This window comes from Rutilus rutilus, assembly GCF_951802725.1.
Source record: "Rutilus rutilus genome assembly, chromosome: 4".
NCBI lineage: Eukaryota > Metazoa > Chordata > Actinopteri > Cypriniformes > Leuciscidae > Rutilus > Rutilus rutilus.
Genome location: NC_140212.1, coordinates 9,150,252 through 9,165,756, shown reverse-complemented (window position 1 = coordinate 9,165,756; position 15,505 = coordinate 9,150,252). Strand labels below are relative to the sequence as shown.

Here is a 15,505-nt window from a genome sequence, read left to right as displayed (position 1 = left end):
AAATACAATGCGTGCTGCTCACTTTGGACCAGGATCAGGACAAATCTGGATGGATAATGTTCTCTGTAGAGGATCAGAGTCCTCAATATTCAATTGCTCAAAATTAAAAATGGGTGAACATGACTGTAGTCACAGTGAAGATGTTGGAGTAATCTGTTCAGGTAGGTTGGTTTTCTGTCTAGATTTCATCATCAAATGTATTTGATGCATTTATTCTATTAAAAATATGTACTAGATTTTAAAATTAATGTTCAAAGTTCATAAATAGTGGAAACCAACAAGTGTTATAACACAGTTTAACCGATTAGAACCGATCTATCGGCTCAATGTTATATCAGTCATACTGTACATGACCACTTGATGTGACAGTAGAAGCTGTAAGACTGTGTACAAATATAATAAATCTACATGACAGTGACAAATTTCGAAGTCAAAATTTTGTTTTATGTATTGATCAGGTTAATGCATGTTTAATGAGAGTGCATGTATAACCTGAATCAGCAAAGTCTCTTGTTTAATTTCATATACAAAATTTACACTAAATGTTAAACACTTTCACCTTTATGTTAAAAATAAACCAGAAATTGAAAAATAAATGTACAATATTAAAACTGATGTTCTATTAGTATTACAGCTCACCAAATCCAGGGCTGGACAAGTCAATAGCGGTGTAACAATACACTGATGTGACGATTCAGCTTGATACACAATACTGAATACTGAATCTAATACTTTAAACAAAGACAAAATGGACTAAATATTTAACAAAAAGTACTGCAAGATGCTAAATTCGGTATAGCATAATGAATTAACTTGAATAGGCTTACTTAGCCCTTCTCCCCTATTCACAGAGCAACGGTGACAGCAGTAAAATCTTAGAAATAATAACAATTTAAATATTGTAAATATTAAATATTGTATTTTATTAAATAATGTATTTATTTTTTAATTGATTAATAATAATTAATAAATATGCTAGATCAAATGTGTGAACTACTGGATTAATCATATTTGATGCTACATTCAGTGAATCTAAACTTTGATTTTGGGTGAACTACTGTTGCTGTATATATAATACATTGTCGCTATGGATGATAAATGTTGTTTTTGTATTGCGATACATTGTGACACAATATATTGTTACACCTCTAATAGTCAACCACCAAGGGTGCCAAATGAAGGACCAGTACTGACACAAATGTTATAGACTGAAACAACAGCACTCTTTGTTCTTGACATTACTCTAAATAGTTTACAATAAGTTGAAGATTTTAAAACAGCTTTTAATTTTTAGCAAGTTTAATTCTGCCGCAAAAAAATCTCTCACTTATGAAACATTATAAGCAACACTCCATGGTCTCCCTTACGAAAAAGTAATATATTCAAGTGTGCTATTAGTACACTTCTTTTAAACTAAAAATAATAAAGTATACTTCCTGTCTACTTTTATACCTCTCAGAAAAATACTTAAAATTGCAATTTAGTCCCAAGCAGTATTGAAATACACTTATAAATTTGTACAAGTACATTGATATTAGTATTCTAGATAAAGTATACTTAAAAATATACTTGAACTTTTCTTTACTTTTTTATTTTGGGGATTTTTTTAATATCTTTATATTTTAAATGGCTTGTTATCATAATCATTTCAGGCATCAGGCTGGTTGGAGGTTCTCGCTGTTCTGGAAGACTAGAGTTGCCTCATGGAAACACCTGGTACACAGTGTGTGACGCTGCCTTTGACCAGCAGGATGCAGAGGTTGTGTGTAGAGAGCTGGACTGTGGGGCTCCTGTACAGGTGCTGGGAGAAGATGCTTTTGGAAAAGGAGACGCTCAGATGTGGACACAAGAGATTCAGTGCAGAGGAGACGAGTATCAGTTTGCTCTCTGTCCAATGTTACCTTCACACAATTGTTCCCATGACAACGATGTGAGCGTTGTATGTGCTGGTAGGTGAACGACATATGAACCATACAAGTATGGACATAAAATCATTGAGTAATACTGTACAACACCTGTTTTTCTTTTTTCTCTATCTTTCTCTGCCCTTTTTACCTTCAGAAACAGTGCGATTAGTAGGTGGTAAGAGTTATTGTGCTGGTAGAGTGGAGGTTCTTCATGATGGTCAGTGGGGAACAGTGTGTGATTTAGGCTGGGATATGTCTGATGCTGCAGTGGTGTGTAGAGAGCTGGGATGTGGAGAGGCTTTAAGTGCACCAAAGGGTGCTCACTTTGGAGAAGGATCTGGCAAAATCTGGATTTCTGATTTACTGTGTACTGGATCAGAGTCTACATTGATGAACTGTAGATTCAATGGATGGGGAATAGACACTAATCATACTGAAGATGCTGGAGTAATTTGCTCTGGTAAGCTCATCCACGCTTATTTCATAATTACTAACCTTTTTCCCCACAGAATTCCAGGATAAATAAAAATGTTCTCACCACATTCAATGTTACATGAGGTTGTTTGGTTGTCTGTGTGTGGTGAAGTAATCTATTATGTGACGTGCTGAATTACTATGGAATGTACATGAAGCAATTTGTGTGCAACATGCTTTTTTTGTCCCAGACAATCCCTTTTGCGAACGAAACACATATATTGTTCAAAGGTTGAGCATTTCATAGACTACATGCATTTTAATACCCTGGGTGCATTTATCTTACTAAAGTTTTTCTCCCCTGTTATTCATTAAATGAAGAAAGCGGGTGTACTCTGGGCTCGGGCCACATTCAGAGCTCTCCCCCGGACAGCACACCAGTCGTCAAATACGCTTACTCTTTTACTCTAGATAATTATTTGTAAGTGCAAACTCGTGAAATGCAAGAAGCTTGTGTGAATTTTATGCATGAAATAAATGCTAAAAACAAAAAAGGTAAAAAAAAAAAATGTATAAAGTAATAGGTCAAGAAGCAAAGCAAATATTATTAAAATTGTCCTTTTTTTATTCAAGGAGTCAGGCTGGTAGGGGGATCTCTCTGTTCTGGCAGAGTAGAAGTGCCTCATGATCGGTCATGGATGTCAGTGTGTGACGCTGCCTTTGACCAGCAGGATGCAGAGGTTGTGTGTAGAGAGCTGGACTGTGGGGCTCCTGTACAGGTGCTGGGAGAAGATGCTTTTGGCAAAGGAGACGCTCAGATGTGGACACAAGAGATTCAGTGCAGAGGAAATGAGTCTTATATTTCTTTTTGTCTAACATCATCTTCTCTCGAATACAACTGTACCCATGAGAATGACATTGGACTGTTATGTTCTGGTAATGGAGCTTTTCAAACAACTTTTTTAAACCATTTATTTTGCATGTTTTGTACTGTTTAACTACTTTAACTCTCTGTTCTTTGCACAGGTTACACTGACCTCAGACTGGTCAACGGTCCTGACGTCTGTTCTGGTCGAGTTGAACGTCAGTACTTCAGTAAATGGGGCACAGTGTGTGATGCATGCTGGGATATGAGAGCTGCCAGTGTCCTCTGTAGACAGCTGAATTGTGGGATTGCTGTGTCTGTTGTGGGATCAGACTGGTTTGGAGAGGGAAGTGGTGAAATCTGGGCTGATGTGTTTGATTGTGACGGGAATGAAACAAAACTCTCAGAATGTTTCGTCTCTTCATGGAGTCGAGCTGAATGTTCTCATAGACGAGATGTTGGAGTCGTCTGCTCTAGTGAGTCCAAATTACTGGAAGATTCACTGATATTGTGCTGCTGAAAGATTAAAAAAAGTATAAAAATAGTATTTAATCTCACCATGTGTAATTTCACGACATGTGTAGTGTCATTTCAAACTGAAAGAAAATGTTCTTGTAATTTTTTTTCTGAATTAATTTATTATTATGTAAAATATATTATACATGTAAACCATATTTTCAAACTCGCAATATTTCAATGAAACATCAGATCTTCTCCTCAGATTCTTCTCTGGCTGTTCATGACGGTCTGGTGCGGTTGTCTGGAGAGAGACAGTGTGAGGGGGAGCTGGAAGTTTCCATCCATCAGGTCTGGAGGAGAGTTCTGCTGGACTCCTGGAGTCTCACTGAATCCTCTGTGGTCTGCAGACAGCTGGGCTGTGGCTCTGTGCTGAACTTCTCCGGCTCCTCTTCATCCAGTCCTGAACACAGTCATGAGTGTGTGACGGGCTTCCAGTGCTCTGGGAGTGAAGCTCATCTGGGGAACTGCAGCTCTCCACAAACTCTCAACTGCAGCTCCACACAACAGCTGTCAATCACCTGCCTTGGTGAGAACAACAACATCTGGGCAGATTCTTCAGTTGTTAGTGATCAATAATGTGTTTTTCTCTCTCTGAATATCAGGTCGCGGGTCCATCAGGCTGGTGGGTTCTGGGGGAGACTGTGCAGGGAGACTGGAGGTTTTTCACAGCGGCTCATGGGGGACAGTGTGTGATGACTCCTGGGATATTAAAGATGCCCATGTGGTGTGCAGACAGCTGCAGTGTGGAGTGGCCCTCAGTAACCAGCAGGTACCAGCCTGGTTTGGTCCTGGTTCTGGACCCATATGGCTGGATGAGGTGGAGTGTGAGGGGAATGAGACGTCCCTGTGGAACTGCTCTTCTCCAGGCTGGGGGAAACATGACTGTCAACACAAGGAGGATGTAGGAGTCGTGTGCTCAGGTAAACAGTAAAGTAATGTGATTGATTTTTAAATATATAATTTCAAATGCATAAAGGGATAATGTAAAGCTGGTAATTTTTGCTAAATAAACACCAGGGAAATCAGGAGTGGATGGATCATATTTAACAACATATTTTCCATCTTACTGTATGATGTTATGATAGACAGCGCTGCCATGGATGCCGCTACTTTTTAAATATTTCTTTTATTGACCAAACAGAATCAAGTAGTAAATAAGTTTCATAGTATATTTGTCAGGGTATTGCAGGTTGAAGACGAGGAGACAGGATTTCAATACCTCTGGTTTATTCACCAACTCAGATTACAGGAATACTTAGGAACTTAGGAACTCAATGACATTCAACACTGACCTTGACACTTCAACAACCGACAAAGACTGAAGGAACACACAGGGCTTAAATACACAAGGAAACAGATCAGGGAAATGACACAGCTGGGGCAAAACAAACGAGCTAACTAAATGAGGTGATTAACAGGGCACAGGTGAGACAGATGAATTAATGAACTGAATACAAATCACAAAAACAGTCCAAACACAAACAGAAACGTGACACTATTATAAAAATATAATTAAGTATCTTTTTCAGATGCTACCAGTGCTAGCAGCATGCATTATCCTTGTTTTAACCAGTTATTTTGGTGATATTTGACAACTTAAAGGGATAGTTCACTTTGAAATTAATTTTTGATATGTTTTAGCTTACCTCAAGGGCATCCAAGATGTAGGTGTCTTTGTTTCCGCGGTAGTTTCAATTTTGATATTTTTAGGTCAAACCGTTCTTGTCTGTTAGTCATATAATGCATGTCGATAGTCACTGGCTCAAAACACAAGCACAGAGTCCAAATTAAAACAATTCCCCATCGTAAGTGCACATTGATGGCCTAAGACACGAAACGAGCGGTTTGTGTGAGAAAACGAACAGTATTTATATCGTTGTTATCTCTTGAAAACAGCACAAGTCCAAATGATCTGACGGCGCGGGCGGGTATAGATATATACATAGATGTCGCCTTGGCTACTGCAGTTCATTGGAACGAAACCGTAGCCAAGCGACATCTAGTGTATACATCTATACCCGCCCGCTGGCGGGTATAGATGTATACACTAGATGTCGCCTTTGCTACTGCAGTTCATTGGAACGAAACCGTAGCCAAGGCGACATCTATGTATATATCTATACCCGCCCGCGCCGTCAGATCATTTGGACTTGTGCTGTTTTCAAGAGATAACAACGATATAAATACTGTTTGTTTTCTCACACAAACCGCTCGTTTCGTGTCTTAGGCCATCAATGTGTACTTACGATGGGGAATTGTTTCATTTGGACGTGGGGAATTGTTTTAATTTGGACTCTGTGCTTGTGTTTTGAGACAGTGACCATAGACCTGCATTATATGACTGACAGACAAGAACGGTTTGACCTAAAAATATCAAAATTGAAACTACTGCGGAAACAAAGACACCTACATCTTGGATGCCCTTGAGGTAAGCTAAAACATATCAAAAATTAGTTTCAAAGTGAACTATCCCTTTAAACTCACATCCCTTTCCATCTAGAGTTTAAAGAGATCAGGTTAACTGAGGGCTGTGAAGGGAATGTGGAGGTTTTCTACAATGGATCCTGGGGTAATGTGTGTTGGAACCAGATGGACAGAGACACAGTGAGTCTGATCTGTCAAGAGCTGAACTGTGGAAGATCTGGCAGTGAACCCGATTATTCAGAGAGACTGAAGTCTCATAATTGGCTTGATAAACTTAAATGTCGACGTCATGATTCCACTCTATGGCAGTGTCCATCTTCACCCTGGGGACAGAATGACTGTGATAATGAAGTGGCCAAGATCACCTGCTCAGGTAAGAAGATATTTAACTGATTTAAGATAGTTGGAAAACATCATGTTTGTTAATAAAATAAGTAAAATAATTAATTAATAATGTTTATTAATAATTTTTCTATTCAGCATTTAATAAAATTTTAACGTTTTAATTTTAGAGGAGCAGACTCTTGAATCTCCTCGGAGTCGTCTGACATGTTCTACCTCAGAATCTCCTCACCAGAGACAGTGTTCAAGTAAGATAATTATAAAGATGTATTTTCTTTATTCACAGTGTCTTGAATTATTAATATCTGAGCACTTGTACACTGAATCCACATTCCACATTCATAATTTGTCACAACTTTAAATAGTCATAAAATGCATGGTAAAAGTATTGCTGGTCAGTGATGTTTCTGTGTGTGATTTAGACCATGTTCCTCTCAGACTGAGTGGAGGTTTGGGCCGGTGCTCTGGGAGGCTGGAGGTGTATCATAACGCTGTGTGGGGTTCAGTCTGTGCTGATCTGTGGGACATCAGCGATGCTCAGGTGGTCTGCAGGCAGCTGGGTTGTGGAGCAGCACTGAGGGCTGATGGGAATTCAGTCTTTGGTGCTGGTGAAGGTGTTGTGTGGCTGAACAGAGTCGAGTGCAGAGGGAATGAGATTCACCTGTGGGACTGTCCTCTCTCCCTGAAGAACCACACTGACTGCTCCCACAAAGAGCACGCTGGACTCACCTGTTCAAGTCAGAGCAAAACACTGAGCAATATTAGTCATTTTAATGCTAATAAAATGTGTGTATTTGTTGGATTTTTAATCTGTCTGTCTGTTTTGCCAGATTTGTCAGTGTCCACTACTCCTGCCACAACAACATCAGCTTCTCCTCCAGTTTCTCAGACAGTGCGCTCAACATCAGTCACTCCTCCACAAACCCCCTCTGTGCTTGTGGTTGTACTGGGAGTTTTGCTCTTACTGCTCTTAGTGCCACTGCTTATACTGATTCAGCAGAACAGAGTGATGAGGAGAGGTAGGAGAGATCCAGAGACTGTCATATTGTGTGTTATTCAGTGTGTGATCAGTCATGTGTTGTGAACTGACAGCAGGTTTGTCTGTCTACACTCACAGCTCTCTCTAAGAGGAGACACAGGACGACGACTGAGGCCGTTTATGAGGAGATTCATCACAGACACAATCACTTCACTCAGAGAGGTGAGACATGAGCCGTGAATCTTATTTAATATGATTAATAAGAGAGTCTGTCAGACACTTGATGTTCATCTATTATTAGTCCTGTTAAACCTCCGGCTTTAAACCAGAGAATTCCTCACAGAAAACCACAGAGCTGCAGGTGCATGTTTATGTGTGTGTGTGTGTGAGTGTGTCAGTGAGAATCTCTTCCTGTGTGTGTTTTGAGGGTAATAAGGAGGCGTCCATATGTTAGTAAGTCAAGGTGCAGGTGTGTGTATTTGTGTTTGTCTCTTCCTGTGTGTATTTCTGGAAGGCAGTGAGGAATGGGTTCATTTGAGGATACATGTGTGTTTGTTAATAGGCCTAAAACTTAGGATATCTGTCTCTAATGCTTTTAAAATGTTAGTAATTAATATGTGTTGTGTTGTAAGTAGTCAAGTCAAGTCAAGTCATTTTCATTTATATAGCGCTTTTAACAATGTAGATTGTCTCAAAGCAGCTTTACAGAGATAAATGTATAGTTTAACGTAAGATTGTTTTGGCTTTATAGCGGTTCTTTAATAAAGTTATTTTCCAGCTAAAGTTTTGATTGATTCGCTTCCGTCGCAACGATCATTTGTTTTTAAATTAGGGGCCGCTAAGACGACACCATTCTCTCTACACAGACTTTAAACGCGATCCTGTGAGAAACGCTGATGGCGTTCAGATGCGCATTAAGAACAGGTTCTATAGTTATGTGCGTTTGAATATATGTGTGCAGGTTTGGAATTCCCTGCAAACCAAGCCTAAACAAATTACTGGTGTTTCCTTATAGTTTTGATTCAGAATTTTATTTTATTTTATCAATTCGGGGTAGATACGCAAATTGAGTTTTCCCGACGACGCGCTATCTGTAGAGTGGGAAAGGGATCCTCCATAGGGAGAGACTAGTTGGCACTTCAGCACTGCGTTGACATCGGGTCCAGGCGAAGGTCCTTCATCAGATCTGGAAACGGCCTGGATCCGGCAGGCTGCGGGAAAACCTTGGGATAAACAAAGACACTAAAATTAGCGTAGATGCCATTCTTCTCATGATGTAACAAGTACATCAGGATTTATGGGAAGTGTTCCCGGTTCCAGCTGACCTAATCTATGCAGCCTAATATTGAATTATAGAAGTCTATAATGTATTATGTGAACGCTATGTCAAAGAGATGTGTCTTTAATCTAGATTTGAACTGACAGAGTGTGTCTGCTTCCCGGACAATGGTAGGAAGGCTGTTCCAAAGTTTTGGTGCTAAATAGGAAAAGGATCTACCGCCAGCAGTCGATTTAGATATTCTAGGTATTATCAACTGGCCGGAATTTTGAGATCGCAATAGACGTGAAGGAGTATAATGCGTTAAGAGCTCGCTCAAGTACTGCAGAGCTAAACCATTTAGTGCTTAGTAAGTAATCAGCAATATTTTAAAATTGATGCGATGTTTAATAGGGAGCCAGTGCAGTTTTGACAGAACCGGGCTAATATGGTCATACTTCCTGGTTCTGGTAAGAACTCGAGCTGCTGCGTTTTGAACTAGCTGTAGTTTGTTTATTAAGCATGCAGGGCAACCACCCAGTAGAGCATTACAATAATCTAGCCTTGATGTCATGAACGCATGGACTAATTGTTCCGCATTTGTCAATGAGAGCATATGACGTAATTTAGATATATTTTTAAGATGGAAAAATGCGGTTTTACAGATACTAGACACGTGACTTTCAAATGAAAGATTGGTATCAAAGAGCACAGCCAGGTTCCTAACCGACGACGAAGACTTAACAGAGCAGCCATCAAGTGTTAGACAGTATTCTAGGTCAGTGGTTCTCAACTCCAGTCCTCGTGACCCACTGCTCTGCACATTTTGTATGTCTCTCTTATCTGACACACTCAGTTCAGTTCATGGAGTCTCTCCTAATGAGCTGATGATCTGGTTCAGGTGTGTTAAATAAGGGAGACATACAAAATGTGCAGAGCAGGGGGTCCCGAGGACTGGAGTTGAGAACCACTGTTCTAGGTTATTACGTGAGGACGTTTTTTGTCCAATAATTAGAATCTCTGTTTTTTCAGAATTTAGAAGTAGGAAATTATGAGTCATCCAATTTTTTATATCAGCTATGCATTCTGTTAATTTAGTGAATTGGTAAGTTTCGTTAGGTTTTGAAGAAATCTAGAGCAAGTAACACAATGCTTCATGGTCCAAAGGAGAAATGATGATTCAGTCTGTTTGGAATGATGAATATGTTTCTGACTGTTCTGCTGTCCTTTAACAGGAAGTCTCGTCTCTGAAGAAATGCATTCTGGGTATGAAGATGCTGATGAGTTTCTCTCAGGTTAGAGAGCTGAAGTAGATCCTAATAAATAATTTGAGCTACAAATATATAAAAAAATGTATTTACACATTTTAACACTAATTGAACTCTTCACAACAGTAAAACTTTGATCTTATTAGAAAAAGAGTTTAAGACTGCATATTATGATGATGTCACCAATGGCAGTGTCCTGAAAGGTCAGTGATCCTGCTGTGTCCCAATCAGAGGCTGTGTCCTCCGGAGGTCGCATCTGAAGACTGCATACGTCATTGAGGCGGTCTCATTTAAGAAAAATACCCGTTAGATTGCAAAGTAAGAAAAACATTTCAGTATTTTACACCTCATGAGGAATAACAGTCAATTTTACTACGTTTACTTCTCTTAAATAAGACATCCTTGATGAGGTATACAGCCTGCAAACGCGACGACCGGAGGACACAGCCGACGAATTGGGACACAGCTAACATTCATTACCCAAAACCTGCAACAGTATATTTTACATTTATTTTGTTTCCCAAAATATAAAAAAATGCCCAAATTATACATGTTTTAATGCAGAAGAGATGATGAAGGAAATCACACCGGGATACTATGATGATGTCATCACTGATGGACTGAAACCAGATCGTGAGACAGGTGTCGTTCGCTTATTCTATAATAGGAAGAAATATTTAAAATATATTAAAATCTGTATATATAGAAATATATATACATTATTGTCTCATGTTAAATTTACAGAATACACACCTGAGAGCTATGATGATGTAATGACCAGTGGACAGAACTCTATCAAAAATGGTGTTTACTTTTTATTGTTATTGGTGTATTTTCCATAATCCTTTTATAGTGATTTGTGATATTATATATTAATCCCATTACATTGTAAGATATAATGCAATGTTTGTTCTGTCTATATGTTCATGTGTAGTGGACACACCAGAGCATTATGATGATGTCATCATTAATGAACAGATCTTTCGAGATGTAACAGGTGAGTCACACAGAACTGCATTTCATTATCACCTTCACACACTAATATTGAACATTTCTACCATTAATGAATCATCACGACTTTATCAGGAGTAAATCTAATAATCTCAGACAGTCATGAGGTGAAAGAGATCAATAACATCATTAATGACACAAGCTGATTTACAAACTACAATGTGAGGTTTTTATTTCACATGTGAATCAGAGGGAGATCAGGAGGAGTATGATGATGTGAAGAACAGCAATGAAGATGAGAGGAACCTGTTGGGTAGGTTATTGAACACTTCTATAACCTATATCTGCTTTTATTTGTTATGTTTCTAATTTAAACTAAATCTTGGTGCATTTATAACAATGAAAATTATCAGTTTGCTTTTGTTTTTAAAAACAGACTATGATGATGTGGAGGAGGAGTCAATTAAAGAGGGAGGAGCCATATGACTCACTGACCACACCCACTGCCTCTTCATCAGATCATATTACAGTTCCTGGAGCTACTGGGAGATTCTCATGTTGTTTCTAATGCATAAACATGCATCTAATGCACAAAATTTGATTCAGTATTTGGCCTGTTATTTTTCTATTGATATCAACGGATACTCAAAATATATGTTTTTTAATCAATTAATTAATATGAACTTAATGGTTTTTTTTTTTTTTTTTAAGAACAGTGTAAACGGGTATAATTTTCTTCTCAAAACCTGTCCATTTATTTCTCCTTTCCTCAGTCGCTGTTTATAAAGATTGCAAGTCATACATTTACTAAAAAAACTAGGCTATAGGCTATCAAGCTCTAGAAAGCCTTTTTTTTTGGCATAAACGATGGTTCCAGACATTATAAAAGACACATGCAGACTGTGCTGGAACTTACCTCAGTCACTTCATCTGACGAGTATTTCTAAAACTACGCCAGCAGACTTTTCAATCACAACTCACTAGCTAGCCTACATTAGAGACTCATTTCCCGCTGATTTTACGTGCGAGCCCTGTGAAGGATACTGCGCGTATGGATTTCATACAAAACGCTTTTCTCACTTTTAAATTGCCTACGCAACGTCCACAATGAATAGGCCTACGATAATTACATGATTAATTTAGAATTTAAACGAATTTAAACTCAAAAAGGCTGCATATATAGCTGGTTTAATTTCAACTAAGGATTTAACGATGCGGCATTTTGTCAAAAATTCTAACCGGCTAGCTGTTGCTATTTAATGTTTCACAGAATAAATACGTTACCCCTCACACTTCCACATCAAAGACTGTATGTTGAACAGTGAAATTAGCTTGCTGCTACCACCACAACTTATTAAAAATATAGGTAAACATTCATATTAACTTACTTACCATAAAACACTGCCTGCTCCAAGTGGCTTGCTCCTCGAGTCAGAAGTAAAGAATCCAGAAAGTTCCGCAAAGAATGAAAAAAGTAACCAGTTGCTGGGTCAAAATAACCCAACCAGCGGTTTATTTGTGAATGACCCCCTTACAACGCATTTGACCCAGCATGAGCAACCAAATAATGTGTTTACAGTAGCCTAACCCAAATAACCCAACTTTTTGACCCAGCACAATCAACCCAACAGTTTGTTTACAGAAACAACCCAGCATTTTTTTGAGTGTATTATTAAGTTTTAGTTGCAATCCATCAATATTTTATGTTACACTTAGTTTTGAAATGTACCAGATCAATTACATTTAGCTAATTTTCTACATTTAAACTGAAAGAGAATATGCTTTGCTTTCATGTTGTTTCTTATTAACTTCATCTGTGTGCTTTTTCTTTACATTTGCCAAATTCTTTATAATTCATTTGCTATTTAATTTGTAATTCAAAGTGATATTATTGGACAATCTTTCAGAGGCATGTGAGAAATGATGTAATTTGCTCAATTGGCAAAAAATGATGATTCAACAGGACTGTGACTGAACCTCTTACCAGTTCAGAACATCACTATTAAACAGAACAACCCAGTATTTAACAGTTCACTGCAGCTTCAACTTATTTAAGATCATACATAGATGAACGTGGAAAATGGATTATAATTCAGGCATGTGATCAGCTAAGACAATAAAGGAAACCTCCCATTTTCTCCCACATTCAATATAAACAACTATATCAACAACAACAATAACTAGATGCGAAAGTTCGTCGAGACAAACTTTAAGTTGGCTTGATAAAGTCGGACCAGAAAGTTTGAAGAAGTTTGAAGTTTAAATTAGTTTGAAGTTTAAATTAGTTTGAAGTAGTTTGAAGTTTAAAGTAGTTTGAAGTTTAAAGTATTTAAAAGTAGTTTAAAGTATTTTGAGTGGTTGGTTAGTTGTCACAGATGGTTACTATGGAGTTTTTATAGAGTTCTTAGCATGATCTTGGCATTATTTAACACAAAGAAAGAAAGAAAGATAGGTTAGAAAGATAAAAAGGTTAGAAAGAAAGATTAGTTCGAAAGAAAGAAAGAGAGAAAGATTAGTTAGAAAGAATGAAGGAAAGATTAGATAGTTAGAAAGAAAGAAAGAAAGAAAGAAAGAGAAAGAAAGAAAGAAAAAGAGTAGTAAGAAAGAAAGAAAGAAAGAAAAAGAAAGAAAGAAAGAGAAAGATTAGTCAGAAAGAATGAAGGAAAGATTAGTAAGAAAGAAAGAAAGATAGGTTAGAAAGATAAAAAGGTTAGAAAGAAAGAAAGAAAGAAAGAAAGAAAGAAAGAAAGAAAGAACAAAAGAAAGAAAGATGGATTAGTTAGAAAGAAAGATAGATTAATTAGAAAGAAAGAAAGATGGATAAGTTAGAAAGAAAGAAAGAAAGAAAGAAAGAGAAAGAAAAAGAGTAGTAAGAAAGAAAGAAAGAAAGAAAGAAAGATCAGTTAGAAAAGAATGAAGGAAAGATTAGTTAGAAAGAAAGAAAGAAAGATAGGTTAGAAAGATAAAAAGGTTAGAAAGAAAGATTAGTTAGAAAGAAAGAAAGAAAGAAAGAAAGAAAGAAAGAAAGAAAGAAAGAGAGTAGTTAGAAAGAAAGAAAGAAAGATAGATTAGTTAGAAAGAATGAAGGAAATATTAGTTAGTTAGAAAGAAAGAAAGAAAGAAAGAAAGAAAGAAAGAAAGAAAGAAAGAAAGATGGATTAGTTAGAAAGATAGATTAATTAGAGAGAAAGAAAGATGAATAAGTTAGAAAGAAAGATAGATAGATTAGAAAGAAAGAAAGAAAGAAAGAAAGAAAGAAAGAAAGAAAGATGGATTAGTTAGAAAGAAAGATATATTAATTAGAAAGAAAGATGGATAAGTTAGAAAGAAAGATGGATTAGTTAAAAAGAGATAGATAGATAGTTTAAAGTTTAAAGTAGTTTGAAGTAGATAGATGGATGAGTTTATTTGTTTAAATGAGTCTCAATGGCTCATATAGTATATAGAACGGCAGTTTGGTTTAGTCTTCAAGGTGTTTAGATTTAAATTTTTGTCGGTTTGAATTTTTTAGAACTCCCCAATGTAAGTCAATGGGAGTTTTTGAATGAGTTTTTTCGAGTTTTGATCGTCATTTTTAGGAAAACCGTAAGTCCGATCAGTCTGAAAATAGATAGCACACTTAGTCAGAAAAGTTTGAGTGTCTGAGCCGAGTTTGGAGTATGTAGAGTTAAAGCTCTAGGAGGAGTTACATATAGAATTTTTTAGTCTCAGAAGAATAATAATAACTAGATGCGAAAGTTGCTAAGGTATTCTGGGTGGTTGCTAGGCGGTTGCTAGGGTATTTTGGGTGGTTGCTAGGGTGTTTTGGGTGGTTGCTAGGCGGTTGCCAGGGTCTTTTGTGTGGTTGCTAGGCGGTTGCTAGGGTGTTCTGGGTGGTTGCTAGGATATTTTGGGTGGTTGCTAGGGTCTTTTGGGTGGTTGCTAGGGTATTTTGGGTGGTTGCTAGGCGGTTGCTAGGGTGTTTTGGGTGGTTGCTAGGGTGTTTTGGGTGGTTGCTAGGCGGTTGCCAGGGTCTTTTGTGTGGTTGCTAGGCGGTTGCTAGGGTGTTCTGGGTGGTTGCTAGGATATTTTGGGTGGTTGCTAGGGTCTTTTGGGTGGTTGCTAGGGTATTTTGGGTGGTTGCTAGGCGGTTGCTAGGGTGTTTTGGGTGGTTGCTAGGCGGTTTTGGGTGGTTGCTAGGCGGTTGCTAGGGTATTTTGGGTGGTTGCTAGGGTGTTCTGGGTGGTTGCTAGGCAGTTGCTAGGGTGTTATGGGTGGTTGCTATGGTGTTGCTAGGCGTTGCTAAGGTATTCTGGGTGGTTGCTAGGTGGTGGCCAGGGTGTTCTGGGTGGTTGCTAGGCTGTTTTGGGTGGTTGCTAGGGTATTCTGGGTGGTTGCTAGGGTCTTTTGGGTGGTTGCTAGGGTGTTTTGGGTGGTTGCTAGGTGGTTTTGGGTGGTTGCTAGGCGGTTGCTAGGGTATTTTGGGTGGTTGCTAGGGTGTTCTGGGTGGTTGCTAGGCAGTTGCTAGGGTGTTATGGGTGGTTGCTATGGTGTTGCTAGGCGTTGCTAAGGTATTCTGGGTGGTTGCTAGGTGGTGGC

The 15,505-nt window shown here is 38.1% G+C and overlaps 1 protein-coding gene across 1 annotated transcript; it reads left to right on the top strand.

The window, feature by feature from the left end:
- Positions 1 to 54: 54 nt before the first annotated feature.
- LOC311288789 (scavenger receptor cysteine-rich type 1 protein M130-like) lies at positions 55 to 11,953 on the top strand. The gene is made up of 17 exons (XM_084406385.1): positions 55 to 161; positions 1,653 to 1,949; positions 2,062 to 2,367; positions 2,955 to 3,257; positions 3,348 to 3,662; positions 3,908 to 4,270; positions 4,308 to 4,625; positions 6,206 to 6,502; positions 6,894 to 7,208; positions 7,302 to 7,490; positions 7,589 to 7,672; positions 9,944 to 10,003; positions 10,541 to 10,618; positions 10,721 to 10,780; positions 10,911 to 10,973; positions 11,178 to 11,240; positions 11,364 to 11,953. The coding sequence occupies exons 1-17, from the start codon at positions 110 to 112 to the stop codon at positions 11,411 to 11,413; spliced, it is 3,213 nt and encodes a 1,070-aa protein (XP_084262511.1). The 5' UTR covers positions 55 to 109; the 3' UTR covers positions 11,414 to 11,953.
- The last annotated feature ends 3,552 nt before the right edge of the window (positions 11,954 to 15,505 follow it).